The sequence below is a fragment of the Chamaea fasciata genome, unplaced genomic scaffold (assembly GCF_029207755.1).
Source record: "Chamaea fasciata isolate MVZ Bird 193981 ecotype frontalis unplaced genomic scaffold, bChaFas1.0.hap1 SCAF_8, whole genome shotgun sequence".
NCBI classification, from domain to species: domain Eukaryota; kingdom Metazoa; phylum Chordata; class Aves; order Passeriformes; family Sylviidae; genus Chamaea; species Chamaea fasciata.
The window spans coordinates 2,190,757-2,204,327 of NW_027094093.1; the positions used below are offsets into that span (position 1 = coordinate 2,190,757).

Below are 13,571 nucleotides of genomic sequence, written 5' to 3' on the forward strand. Positions count from 1 at the left end.
ATGCCAACAGTGCTTCATTACTCCATGAGATAAGTATTTCTGACAAGTCATAGAATTACAGGACGGTTTCAGTTGGAAGGAATCTTAAGGATCATCCAATTCCACACCCTGCCATGGGCAGGGAAACGTTCCACTGTCCCAGGTTGCTCCAAGGCCCGTCCAACGTGGCCTGGGAACACTTCCAGGGATGAGGCCGCCATTCCGGGCGTGAATGGCGCACTTGGGGCACAAATCTCCTACTTTCATCACCTTCAGGGCTCCAGCGGCCGCGGGGGCCGGACTCACGGTGAGGGGCTCCATCCCTGCCTGCCGAGTGACCGCTGCCGGGCGGTCACGGGAGCGGGCCCCGCGCCCTCGGAGCAGGGCGGAGGCGGGCCCGATGTTCCTGAGGCCGCCACCCCGACCCTCCCTCAGCGCCTCCCTTCGGGACTACATTTCCCAGCGTGCCCGGGGGTGGGGCAGTGCGGGGTGTGCGCGGTGACGTCACCGAGGGGCGTGCCCCGCGCCAGCGTGAAGCGGGGCAAGCGGAGAAGGACGCGGGGCGAGCGCGCGGGAGGGCGCGAGGCCGCGGCGGGGCCCCGACCATTGGCTGCCGCGGGGGCGCGCGCGTGCAGGGGGGGCCCAGCCATTGGCTGGGGGGGTGCGCGCGCCGGGGGGTGGCAGGGGCCGGAGCGAGACCGGAGCGAGACCGGGAGCCGTGAGGGGCTGAGGAGGCGGCGGGAGCGGGACGGCGACCGGGAGCGGGTCCTTCCTCCTTCCCTCCCTCCATGGGGCCGGGGGCGGCCCTGCCCCGCCCCGCCGCCGCCGCCGTGAAGTGACAGCGCGCTGCGAGGCCGAGGCGCTGCTGCCGGCCCGGCACGGGGCGCGGGGGGGGGGGGGTGTCCGGTGAGTGAGGCGGCGGCGGCGGCGGCGGCCAGGGCTCGCCCCCGCCGCCGCCCGGGGGTCTCAGCGTAAAGGGGCCGGAGCGGAGCGGCCGCGCCATGAACTACCAGCAGCAGCTGGCGAACTCGGCAGCCATCCGGGCCGAGATCCAGCGCTTCGAGTCCGTGCACCCCAACATCTACTCCATCTACGAGCTGCTGGAGCGGGTGGAGGAGCCCGTGCTGCAGAACCAGATCCGCGAGCATGTCATCGCCATCGAAGGTGAGACGGCGGCCCCGGCACGGCGGGGAGAGGGAGCGAGTGGCGAAAGGTGCCCCCAAACCTCCCCTAGCCCATGGTCCTCTGCTCCCCCAAAAGCTTCCCTAGCTCATGGCCCCGCGCCCCGAAAACCTCCTCCAGCCCACCGCTCTGCTTCCTCGCATCAGGCGTCCGCCAGTCCTGTTCTCCGTCTCAAGCCTCCCCCAGCCCATGGCTCTGTTTATCCCCCCTCCCCAAACCTCCCCCAGCCCATGGCTCTGTTTCTTACCCCTCCCTCCCTGCTCCCCTGCTTCCCCCCCGCCACCCCGTTAATAGCCCTATCCCCGCCGTCCCGCCTCCTCCATGGCCCTAGTCCATCTCTTCTCCCCCAGCCCATGGTCCTGCTCCCCCCTGCCCACTTCCCTCCATTTCCCCCCAGCCCCTTCCCCCGCGCCCCCCAGCCCATGGCCCGCGGGTCCTTGGGAGCAGCCGCCTCCCGGCTCGGGGCTGCCTGCCCTTCCTCCACCCCTCGTGGCTGGCGTTTTCAGGAAGCCGGAGGTGTTCCGGCTTGGTCCCCATCATCTCCTCGGCGCTGAATGCCCCGGGTGGCCCCTCTGTTGGCATCTGTGGGGTTTAGAAGTTGTTTTGCTACTCGTCCGCTGCTGCTGTGCGGGTGAGCAGCGAGCTCTTTCGGACTGGGGTACGGTGGGAAGGATGGTGCTCGTTTTGCCTGCAGAAGGGTTCGGGGAAACGAAATTTTCTTCGGCGCTCCCTGCAGCATGTGATGGAGACAGTGTGGGCTGTGGTTTGGTGGTGTGAAGTGGGTGAACAAGACGTGCAGCTGTGTTATGGAGCGGTGGTGTGTCTGTGCAGTAGTGTGAAAACAGGTCGGGAGGCAAGATGGAGATAATAGCCCTCAAAGCTTAGATTTATGTGTATCTATACCCGCAGGAGCACTACAGAGGCTTGAACTGCTTAGGATGCAGAAAATAAGGAAAGAAATCACTAGCGTAGGGAAGTCTGCAGGTATTTTTTTCTTAACTGTTGGTGGAGTTAAAAAGAGCAAACCGTATTGGCTAGGAATATGTATTTTGTGGAGAAATTTATGACTTATTTTGCGGGATAACTTGCTGAGCTTCAAGTCGTGTGCTTTTTCGACTGGAGTATCCTGTCGCTGTTTTGGAAGGGATTCAGGGTAGCAGAGTGTGATGTACAGCAGTGAAATAGAGCTGCCTAAAACCATCTTGTGTTGGTGGCCTAGCTGTTCTTTGAATGGTACGTAATCAAAAAGTCCCGATGGAAAAGCTGCTATTGGGATTGTTGCCTGAAAGATTTATTTGTATGCCTCTGGAGCAGTGGAGCTTGAATAGACAGTCATCATGGCTCTTGCAGTTAACATTTTGGGTTTAGTGTGTTGTGTGGCGAGGCAGGGAGGCTGGCAGTGCCTGTCACTTATTGGAGAGCAGTCCCTTACTCAATATCTGCATCTGACCAAGTGTGTGGTAGAGATTTGTGCATATTCTCTGTTATTTTAGTCACTACTGAGATCACGGTGTGGGGCTGTCCCCTCCTGAGGGTACTTTGCCTTTTCTTTCCCCTTCTGAGGAGTTTAAAACTTACTGATAGATCTGGTGGGAAAACTCTGGCTCGAGCACGTCCCTTTGTCCGTGCTGCTGGTGTTTGGATTTCTGCGGGATGGATGATGCCTTGAACAGAGCATTTTTTCAAGTGGTAATTAATACATGTTTACGTGGTATAAATATGTTTCTGGATAAGATGCCTGGGCTATAGTGCTACGGCACGCTTGTGTGGAAGTGGGGGGAGGATGTGAAGCACTGGATGTAGTTAGCTCCTTAGCATGTGACTTGTGTTAGTCTTTTCATGTATTAATGATTTCTGTTACCTAACTGTGCCTCAGCTCATTTGTCAATCACAAAGACTTGAAAACCAAAATAGCAGTCTAAAAACATGTTTCAAAAGCTGAGAGGATGAGTAAAACCTTCACAGATAATTTGCTGTCTAACTTTTATTGGACACTGAGTCATGAGAGCAGTAGCTCTGATTGATGGGAACGATTTATCTAGAAAAGGAGCGTATTGTATGTCTTCTGAGGGCTCTTCAACTAGCTCTTAAATATTTAAAAATCGAATAGTTGAAGAGTTAGAGATAAAACAACTCCTCACTCCTTTAGATTACAGCTCCACCAGGCTGTATGATTGGTAAGGCTCTTTCTCACTGGTAGCAGTGTTTATATCCGTGTGGCAGTGCCCTGTGTTGCATGTAGGAAAAGCAGACATTTGGGTTGTGGTGGTTGCCTTCCAATTTTGTTGCAAAGAGTTGAGTGTTGTACTGATGCTCCCCAGATCACAAAATCTTTTAACCTCAGGATGCTTGAGGTTCACTGACAGGAATTGTGGTGTGGTTGGCACGTGGCTGCTGTGAGAAAATACGATGTAACTTCCCGGAAGAGTTCCTTCCACTGCAGGGAGAGCTGTACCTTAAAGAGAAGAGTATAGACCTCTTAGTTCAGGCTGCTTTAAACATGAACTCCAACCAACACGTGCTCCTCGAACAGCTTCTTTAATACTCTGCTGCTCAAGAGAGGTTTGACAGCTCTGGAGAGGAACATGCTTGGAATCTTAAGCAATTTGGGACTTCCAGTGGAGTCGACTTGCTGTTACTGATTCCTAGAATTTTCTTCTCTGCATAGAGTGGCACTGTCTTTCCAGCACTTCAGATTTTATTGGCAATGTAAACCCTCTTTCTTTTTACATTTGGAGTTATTGTTACATTTGAAGTTCACAGGAGCGTCTAGGCATACTTGCTGGACCAAAGACTGTTCAAATAATCTGCAATTCAAACTCCCCTTTCAGCAGTAGCTGTTTATATTTAAGAGTGCTGTCTAATATGAAGAGAGCAAGTGCTAAACTGGGTCCTAAATTGATTTGTCCATACTTTTTGCACAGAGATTTCTTGCCTTGTGTTATTCTAAGTTACGTGTGATACTAGATAAAACAGTTCTGGGTGATAGTGCTTCATTATTTTTTCCTCAGTGGATGAAGATGCTGAAATAAAAGTGGGCTGCTTCCAGGTTTTTGCATGTTGCAGAGTCAACAGTTCAAAAGCATACACTCCTGCTTGTCCTGTATTTTTTGTAGGAAATTCCTGCTAAGTAGCCAGTCAGTTTTACAGTTACTTAGGTGGTTATATTAGTTAATAAAACAGTGTAATTAATATTATTAGTCTATTACACAGACTTTACTGTAGTAAAATCTGCCTTTCCGTGTTCTGTAGTTCACAGCATCACTGCTTGATCAACATTAAACATTTCTTACATCAAGTATGTTGTGTGCTTAGAAACAGGGAGAGAAAATATGAATTGCCTTCAGTGATCTCTAGGTTACTGAAAATATCTTGAGGTTCCACGATGTGGTAATCTGCAAGACGAGGTAATAGCTGAATATGTCAGTTCCAGTTTCTCATCATCCAGGCTGAGACTAGCACTATCTTTTTATAAACTTTAGCAAGATGGAAAACCAGGGAAAGATGGTGAAAAACTTAATTTTTAACCCTTCATGAAAAGACTTTAAAACACTTTAGCCAAGATGATGTACACATTATTAGGAGTCTATAAAAATGCTAATATACTCAGTACTACCCTGCAGATGCAGCAGGTGTTGAGCATCTCAAGTAGTTTTTATTTATTTATTTAAAGGGGAAATTATTGCTTTAATTGATAAGAATGCCATACCAGACCATCGTGTAGGTATGAACTGCTGTGTTCCAGAGCATTTTGTGATCTTTACTCTAGTTTTTCTGTTAAAAATAAGTTTTTAAATAAAGTGTTGTAAATGCTAGTTTTAAGTTTGAAATGATGACCATTATGTGAATATCAGGAAATAATCCAAGTCTTAGGGAAAATATGAGATGGTACATTTGGGAATAACTTGCTCAAGACAGTGCAAAGATGCACTGGGAAGTGTGGGGGTGGGAGAAAATGGGAGAAGGTATTTTTCTTCTGGTCACTTTTGAAAGTACTGTTTCCTGAGAATAATTTAGGGTGGAGGTAAAACTCCTGACATACAGGAGCCTTAGAAGCATCTAATTGTTCGGGCTTTCCAATTTAGCAGCCTCTTGAATGCTGGTCTTGAGTATGTTGGGGACAATGTTACAGGAGGACTTGTACTCAGTCTTGGAGTTGAGGCAGCATTAGTGTCTTAAAACTGCTGTTGCTGTTCAAGGCTGAGACAAACTACTTGAAAATTGCATGTGCTGTCAAAGCATCGTTTTCTCTGGGGAAATACAAGACTACAACTGTTCAAGGCCAGTTTAGACAGGGCTTGGAGCAACGTGGGATAGTGGAAGGTGTCCTCAACCATGGCATGCAGTGGGATTGGATCAACTTTAAGGTCCCTTCCAAGCCGGAGCATTCTGGGATTCTTGTTACATTATTTCGGTACATCAGAAGAATGATGGCATAGTTCAGATATTCAGGCTTCACTGACCAAAGCTGAAGAAATCCCCACATATCACATAAGACAATTGCATCTTGAAACCATAATAGCAGTTGGCCTCTTTGAGCTTTTGTTACATTTGCATCTTGGAACTGTGGCTCAAACTATGTAATTTGACAGGATCAATCAGATTCTCCGAACAGCCATCAGATTTCTGGGTGAGCACAACAGAGCATGGGAACGTGCTATTGTTTTGGTTTGCTGGGGGATTAAATCGGGGTGATTCAGGCCTGGGGAATCTGCCCGCATAGCTGGTGAGTAAGTGTATCCAGGTAAATTCTGAGCTTGCATGAGCACAGCAAGTGACTGGGGTGAGGATTGTTTCCTGTAACAGCCAGGGCAGCGTGTTGGGGACAAGTCTCTTTATGCCCTTCTTTGCTGATTGTGCGTGTGCACCTTTGTGCCCTGAGCTATTAACCTGGCTCAGAGGAAACATACTGAGGGTGGGCAGGCCCTGGCACAGGCTGCCCAGAGGAGCTGTGGCTGCTCCATCCCTGCAAGTGTCCAAGGCCAGGTTGGACACTGGGGCTTGGAGGAACCTGGGATAGTGGAAAGTGTCCCTGCCCATGGCAGGGAGTGGAATTGGTTGATCTTGAAGGTCTCTTCCAAACCAAACCATTCTGTGATCCACTCTTACTGTTTGTAGGCCTCCATTGGGAAGAAATTGATGAAATGTAGTGCATGTTTTGCTGTTTGTGTGGCTCATATGCAAATGGAAAGGTATTTTTTTTAATGAGCAAGATGGCAGACTCCAGCACGTGGGTAAACAAGAAGATTCAAATGCTTAATATTAACGGTACTTGCATGGTAAACTAAAAACTAGTTTTGACATTTGTGTCTGAAGTTCCTGGAATGTCTTATTCTGGCTTTAAATTATATGCTTCACTGCTATTCTCTGCAAAAGCCGCGTGATTAAATTTCAGATGCTTTTGAGCAAGCCCAGAAGAGTTACAGATCAAGAAGAAAGCCCTAAACCATGAACTTGTGAGGGTAACTTCTTTCCCTGGGGCAGAAAAGGAGACCTGCTGTGGATCAGCTGATGTTGATGGAGCAGATGTGTTGTGAAGCTTTAGAGGTTTCAGGGAGTGTGCCGGCCTTCTCCCACCGTTTGCTTTGGGGGATTAGTTGAAAGCAGCAGGCAATAATGCTGATACAAGAGTTCGTGCTGCTGTGTATACATATCACTGTTTTTATTTCTATTTAAATTGGCAAATGAGTCCTACTCTCTAAGAGGGGGCAGTGCAGCAGACAGGACATTGGATTTGCTTTTGCTCAACTCAGGCACTTGGGAAAAGGAAACACTTTGGAAGCTGGGTTGCTGTGTTTGTGTTCTGCATTGTACTGAGCAGTAACAAAATGGCAATTGTGGTTTCCGGAAAGTGACATCGGTGCTCAAGCTAAGTGTCTTCACAAGACTTATTTTCCAGTCAGGAAAGTGCTTCTTTTCCAGCACTTGAAGTAGCCGTGGTCTTAGCCTTAACTTTGGCACCTGAAGGAATAAGTTTGTATCTTTAATCATGCTGTGAAAACTGAGGTGGGGATACGAGGTATGTCATTAATTGCTAGTATTTAAGGGATGCACTTACACCTGTCAGGCTGCAGTATGTTTGTAAGTGAAATTTAAAAATCCCACTTTGTTTTTTTGCTAATGAGAGAGTTTTGGAGTAGTGCTGGGCAGTTGAACAACTCCCCAGACTTCAGGAATACTCTGTTCTCTACTGCGTCACCACTGGCATTGGTTTTGTCCTTACCAATAAGCAAGGTGAACGGTAGTGTTGATATTTTTGGCAAATCTTTGGAGAAAAGGTAATGTAAGCTCCAAAAAAACCTCAGAACTCAGTTGCATCTCAACTGTGTGACCTTTTGCTGACAGTGCATTTCAGACATCCCTGTCTGCAGCTGTTAGTTTTTGTGTGGAGGGTTTTCTGTGTGACCTTCGAACACACAGCTTTACAGCAGTTGTGGAACAAATCCAAAATGATTGCTTAGTAATCTACAGTGGATAAACTTTTCTGTTCTGAGACAGCAAGTGGTGTATTCAGTAGTTTTGATAATCCTAATGTCTGTGGGAATGAGAGATTTGTCTTCTGTTATATTAGTTTTTGTCCTTGACTGGCTTCAAGCAGTGTTTGTACTTTGTGTCACCTGTTCTGAGGGAGAACTGTGGCTCAGCTTCTCTTTTGTGTTCTTGCCTGTCCTCACACCATGAAATAGAGCAAAGACAGTGCCAGATGTGGACTAGCTGGGATGCTGCTGATTGTTGTTGTGAAGACTTCTGTGATTTCTATACCAATAGAGATTGAAAAGGAAGGTGATTTTAACTTAGTATTTCCCTGTGTCTCTAAGGGGAGACTTTTCAGCTACTTCCTAGTAGCTTTTGATCTGAAGTTGGTTGCAGTTAATTTGTGCTTCTCTAGTAATTGTGTTAAGGTTATAAATGCAGCATAAATCTCATGATCCATGTTAGGAGTAAGGTAACATCTCACTTAGATGTATTTTGACTACCAGGAATCCATCACTTCTTAGAAAGCTTGTTTTAAATTTGGATTCCGAGGTGGAAACAGTGAGGATGTCAGGTTTCCTTGGTGGTAGTGAGTCCATTGTGGGCAGCTGGCAATTCCAAAGCCCTCTGGAAGTATTTAATATTTTTTTTCTTAAGTAGGTGGAAGCAGATGTGTTACTTAATCAGTATGTGCACATACAGGCTCACTAATGCAATTTCAGGGTCCTGACTAATCTATTTGGAGCCTGCATAGTGGTGCAGATGACAGGGTGTTGAGATAGTGGTGCATTTCTAAACCAGAGAATGACTTGTTCTTTCACTTTTCTTTCTTACTGGTTATATAAGCCTCAGTTAACCACTTCTGGAAGCCAGAACTAAAACCACAGGGTTGATCTGTGTGAAAGATGTAATTTCGTGTTCCCTTTGTAGCTTTACTAGTTTACATAGTTGGATAATGAATGTAAACCCAATGATGAGACAGTTACTTTGTTTGGTAATTTTCCCTTTTATCCCAAAGAAAAATACAGACAAGCAAAGGGACTCTGAGGAACACTGGAACTGAATCTATCGCTTTGGGTGTATTGCTTTGTGTTTGTCAGTGAGAAGCTTAAATTTTTCAGGGTTTTTTTTCATCATTTTTAAAGGGATTGAGGAACTGTTTATAGCTTAGACCAAATCTGCTCAACACGACTTAACTCAAAACCTCGACTTGATCATGGTAGTGCTTGCATTTTCTATTAAAATAAACCACAGATGTTGTTCCTTTTAGTAAATTTCCTGTTAATTTTACCGGTGTCTCTATAATTTACAATTGTCTTTGTCAGTACCCTAAGAGGAGGAATGACACAGCCAGTCACTGTTGCAGGATTTTGTAGCCTCAGTACTCGGTGGTTATACAGATAAAGTAGGTTCGAATGTGAGAGATCCTTATCTTTGTTTGAGCTTCTCATGCTCAGGAGAGCAGCCAGGACGCCTGTCTTTAGGTATCACAGCAACTGTGCTCTCCAGAGGAAATATGCTAAAAGCATGGCACTGGGATGCCCAGACAGCAATCATTCAAATGGATCCTATTTAACCTGGCAAGCGCTGGTGTGTCTGAGTTAACGCCTTGTGTGCCGGGAGCTGTTTGCATCACTTGGGGAACATCCCAGCTCAGGTGCCTGGCATGTGAATTTGGAGATGGCCAGTGTGTGGGTAAATGAGGAGTTTTGTGCCTGGTTAGAATAACCTTGGGCTTGAAAGTTTTAGTGTACATGTTGAAGACATTTTACTTCTATTTTTCGTCTTTTCCCTAAATATCCCCCCAGTATCTGTGGAACTCTTTGTTACAGCATCTCTAACAGCACAAAGCTGTGTTGGGGATGTTTAGGTTGGATTTTAGGAAAAGGTTCTTCCCCCAGAGGGTGCTGGGCACTGCCCAGGCTCCCCAGGGAATGGGCACGGCCCCGAGGCTGCCAAAGCTCCAGGAGGGTTTGGACAACACTCCCAGGGATGCACAGGCTGGGGTTGTTAGGGTGTCGGTGCAGGGCCAGGGCTTGGATTCCATGATCTTATGGGTCAGGATTATTCCAGCTCAGGAGATTCTGTGGTTCAGGAGGGTGACCTTGCTGTGCAAGATCAGACAGTGTTTTGATAGCTGCTGTTTTTCATCCAGCAGTGAATTTCCTCAATGATTTGCCAGCCAAACTCAGGAAAATGCTCCGTAACCAGGGAGGTGAGGAAGGAGGTTGCAATGTCTAAGGCTGTGAATGGATTGATAAACGTGAAGTTGAAATCCGTGTCCAGGTCCAGGAAACAATTTTAAGTAGGCTTGCCCAGAAACTTAGGGAGGGTAGTTTTAGAGCTATGTAAATGCATTATAGAAAGGATCTATGAGTGTTCTCAAAGCATAAAAAGAATTGTGGCTTTGCAGTTTAAATCTGCTGCTTTGAGCTAGGTTAGCAGGTGCAAATTGATGGAATGGTCCTTTCCCCACCTGCTTTCTACACTGTTACAGCCAGAATTACTCATTCAGTGAAATTCCTTGAGGTGGCTTGAATGTTAATAGTGATTTTCATGTCCTGAAGGCAAAAATCAGGTCATCCCTCAGCCTTCCTGTGGCAGCTGTAGCACATCAATGCAGCCAAGAAATCCATAAAGCCAATTTATGGCAGTAGGAACCAGTGGCACTTCTTGTCATAAACGTGGCCTAGGAAATTAATTACCTGTGTTGCTTTCTAAAAGTTGATCTGACTGCAGGGTGAAAGGATCTCTTGGAAACTTATTTCATCCATTTAGTAATGCTGGAATAGTAAAAAAGAGAAATTGAACTGCCATTGGATTCTTAGTTTTGAATATGTCTTTTCTTTTGTAAATTTTATGTAATGATCTGAGTTAGGCTTCAGTGACTGAGTTCTTCTTCATGTGGAAAGATAAAACATTAATTAATATTAGGTCATAGTAAACTGTTACAGCCATTGTACTGATGGTGGATAGGCCTGGTAGGTGTTTGTATTTAGGTAAGGTGGCATGGCATGACAAATTTAGCCTGATAAGAAATAATCAAAAGTCAGAGATAGGAGCTTACTCTCACTGAAGTGACATAAAGCTTAATATCTGCTGCTGTAGCTGCCATGGGAGGCAGGTTATGAAGCAGGTATAGAGGGAGAGAAAGATGGGCTGTTTATCTCTGATGTGAATCACTGTTCAGCACTAAACTAGAATGATAGCTTGGAAAGTCTTAACAGATGTGGGTATTTGATTGTGAGGATTCTGATAATAAAAATCACTTTGTTATGAATTGCACCATCTCTGTTTCTGGCCAGAAGGTGTTATTGGTTGTGCTGCCAAGGGTACAATTGTCAACTATCTAAGCTAATAAATAATGACAATGAAGGAAAATAATGTACCATTGCTGTCATGAACATAAAATCAATGATGTAGCAGAGTTTAAAAGTGCTTTTGTAGTGAAGCTTTGTTGGTATTTTCAATACATGCTAAAGAATTAATAGGATTATTTTCTTTCTACTGTGAATAAAGCTGAGTAATAGTTTTCCTTCATAAAATTAGTTTTGGATTGCTGTTCAGGCTTGGGGTTGAAAGATCACTGTGGGTCCCTGGGCCAGCTTCTGAGCCCCTGCACGGAGTGGTGACATGAATGATGGATGATGAAACTGTAAGAATTGACAATTCTGCTGATATGTTCTGAGTACAGCAGAAATCTATAGCTGCAGCCTGAGTGCAGGTGGGACCTTGCTGGAGTGGTTTATCACTTTCCTGTGGCAGTTCTGCTACTTGAATGGCAATCTGTAGTTCCACCCTTGGAGCTGAGTAAATGAAAGCAGGGAGGAGCAGAAACAAGCTGAGGAAAACGATTCTTATACCCTGAGGCAACTCATCCATTTAGTCCCGTTTCATTATTTTTCTCATGCAAAATAAGAGTCTAATTTTAACCTGCATTAATTAAGCTTCAAAAATGCCTCACCGCTGTGAGGCTGTGGCATTTAATAGCATCTGGCTGTACAACAGTACATGAGTTTATGGATAGAAGGATCTGGCTATTGACTTGGTTGAAAATGAGATGTAAGCAGGGTGGGGCAGGGCTGGCAGGAGCTGGGCTGAGCACCCAGGGGTGCGACCGCTGAGCTGGAGGGAGGGACGTGTGTCCGTGTCTGGGTGCCGGGTGATCGATATTTACAGCAGACACCTGCCTTGGTAGCCGCTTAATGTCTGATAAAAGTAGTGTTTTAGCTGAGCTCGGGAGCCCTACGTGGCTTCCAGAAAGACATTACTTCTCTGGGAATATTTTGCTTACTGGAACATCTTGCTTCCCGCATAATAGGATTCAGTCAGAGGGTTGCTGGTTTGATTTATGATGCTAATTGTCGTGGTAGTTGATGTGAACTGCATGTACTAATTGCTCACTTGCTAATCCTCTCCAAATTATGTGACAAAAGCTTTTGGGATGGAGCATTACGTGTGTTTTAAAACTGGTCTGCATACAAACATAAACAATTGGAGGCCCCTGTTTTCCTTCAAATGCCGAATTCAAATGCTGGTCCGTTTTAGTCACTGTAATGTTAAAGGGGAAATTCAGTGGTTTTCATGTAGTCTCATTGTTGTTCTTGGTGGGATTTAAACAACAGCTGAAAAAATATTCCAGAACATGCTTTCTCCTACCCCCCTCTTTAAGCTGGAAAATTACCATCATCTATATGGTAATAATTTTAACGTGGTTGTTATCTATATGGTGAAGGCAGAGTATGTGTGATGCTCCTCTGTGCAGCTTTAGGTAATGGAAAACTCGGTGAGCCATTTGTGATGTCAGTGCAGCAGAAACTGCAGTGGGAAAACATAAGGAAAATAAAATAGAGATACTCATGCAGTGTTGGGATAATGAAGGTATTTTGGCTGTGATTCTTGTAGAGAATATGTGCTTTGACTATTTTACTGTACAAACCAATGAAGTTTAATACGAGCCAGAGAGATTTTTGTATTTCCAGGCTGGTAGGGAAAATCCTGATGTTAGATTATGGAATGCAGTACTCTAAAAGATGACTTTTTCTTGAATAAGGCAATAGCCGTTTCAGGAGGGAGCTGATTGTTCAGATTGAGAATTGTACAGGATGCTCTCAGTGTGGATGGGGAGGATTGCTTTGCTTCTGTAACATATTGGATTAAAGTGAGTGTTTGACAAAATGAACATTAATCTATCTCAAACTTAATATTTCAAGGTGATTTAGACACTTTAATCATATCAAATTTTCTAATTTGAGCCCGACTGGCTTGCTCTCACAGCAAGCACTGAAATGAGATTACAGACAGCTGAACAAAATTAGTCAGTTTAGAAGCAAAAAGCATTTAAATACAGGTGTTTGGCTGTGATTTGAATATAGCCTGTCAACAGCAAGAGGCAAAATACCTCAGTGACCTAAAAAGTACTAATATGTCCCTTTAGGGATTACTTCTTGTTAGGTAATGACATGTTATTAAAATTAAAGCTCACATTTATATCCCTTGATTTGCTAACTAGGCCAATAGCTTTTTAACAACTCAGTTGATAAATGGGGAAAATGAATTTTGTCAGAATTTGTAGGGACGCAGGTAGCTACTGGTGGTGTTTCAGATGATTATTTTTTTAAATTAATATGTAAATAAGGTGGTGTACTCAGGCTGAACCAGCTACCTGCTAGAAGCTTGAATACAAATACCATCATTTTGGAAGAAACACTGGAGTGTTTTAGGAGTTGCCTGGTATTCCTGAATTCCAGTGAAAGGTGCTGTCAGAGGAACCTGTGTTACCATGCAACGTGGAGCCTTTTCTCCTCCTTGTCTGACATTCTGCCGCTGGTTTTGTGTAGTTCTCATACTGTTCCTCTACTCAGCAGATGGAAGTACTGCCTACTAGGTAAGTGGTGACACTTGATGAAATCTGATGAGTGGTGCCACATTAGGGA

At 45.4% G+C, this 13,571-nt stretch overlaps 1 protein-coding gene across 4 annotated transcripts in view; it reads left to right on the top strand.

Annotated features, from left to right (window-relative positions):
• The first annotated feature begins 538 nt into the window (after positions 1–538).
• Positions 539–13,571, top strand: part of AGAP1 (ArfGAP with GTPase domain, ankyrin repeat and PH domain 1) — a 308,736-nt gene continuing 295,703 nt past the window's right edge. For 2 of the 4 annotated variants that reach the window (XM_066189389.1, XM_066189390.1), the window contains exon 1: positions 539–1,143. In XM_066189389.1, the coding sequence (XP_066045486.1) occupies positions 981–1,143 (163 nt within the window). In that variant the 5' untranslated portion in view covers positions 539–980. The remainder of the gene's footprint in view (positions 1,144–13,571) is intronic. The other 2 variants (XM_066189391.1, XM_066189392.1) reach the window with 1 other exon arrangement.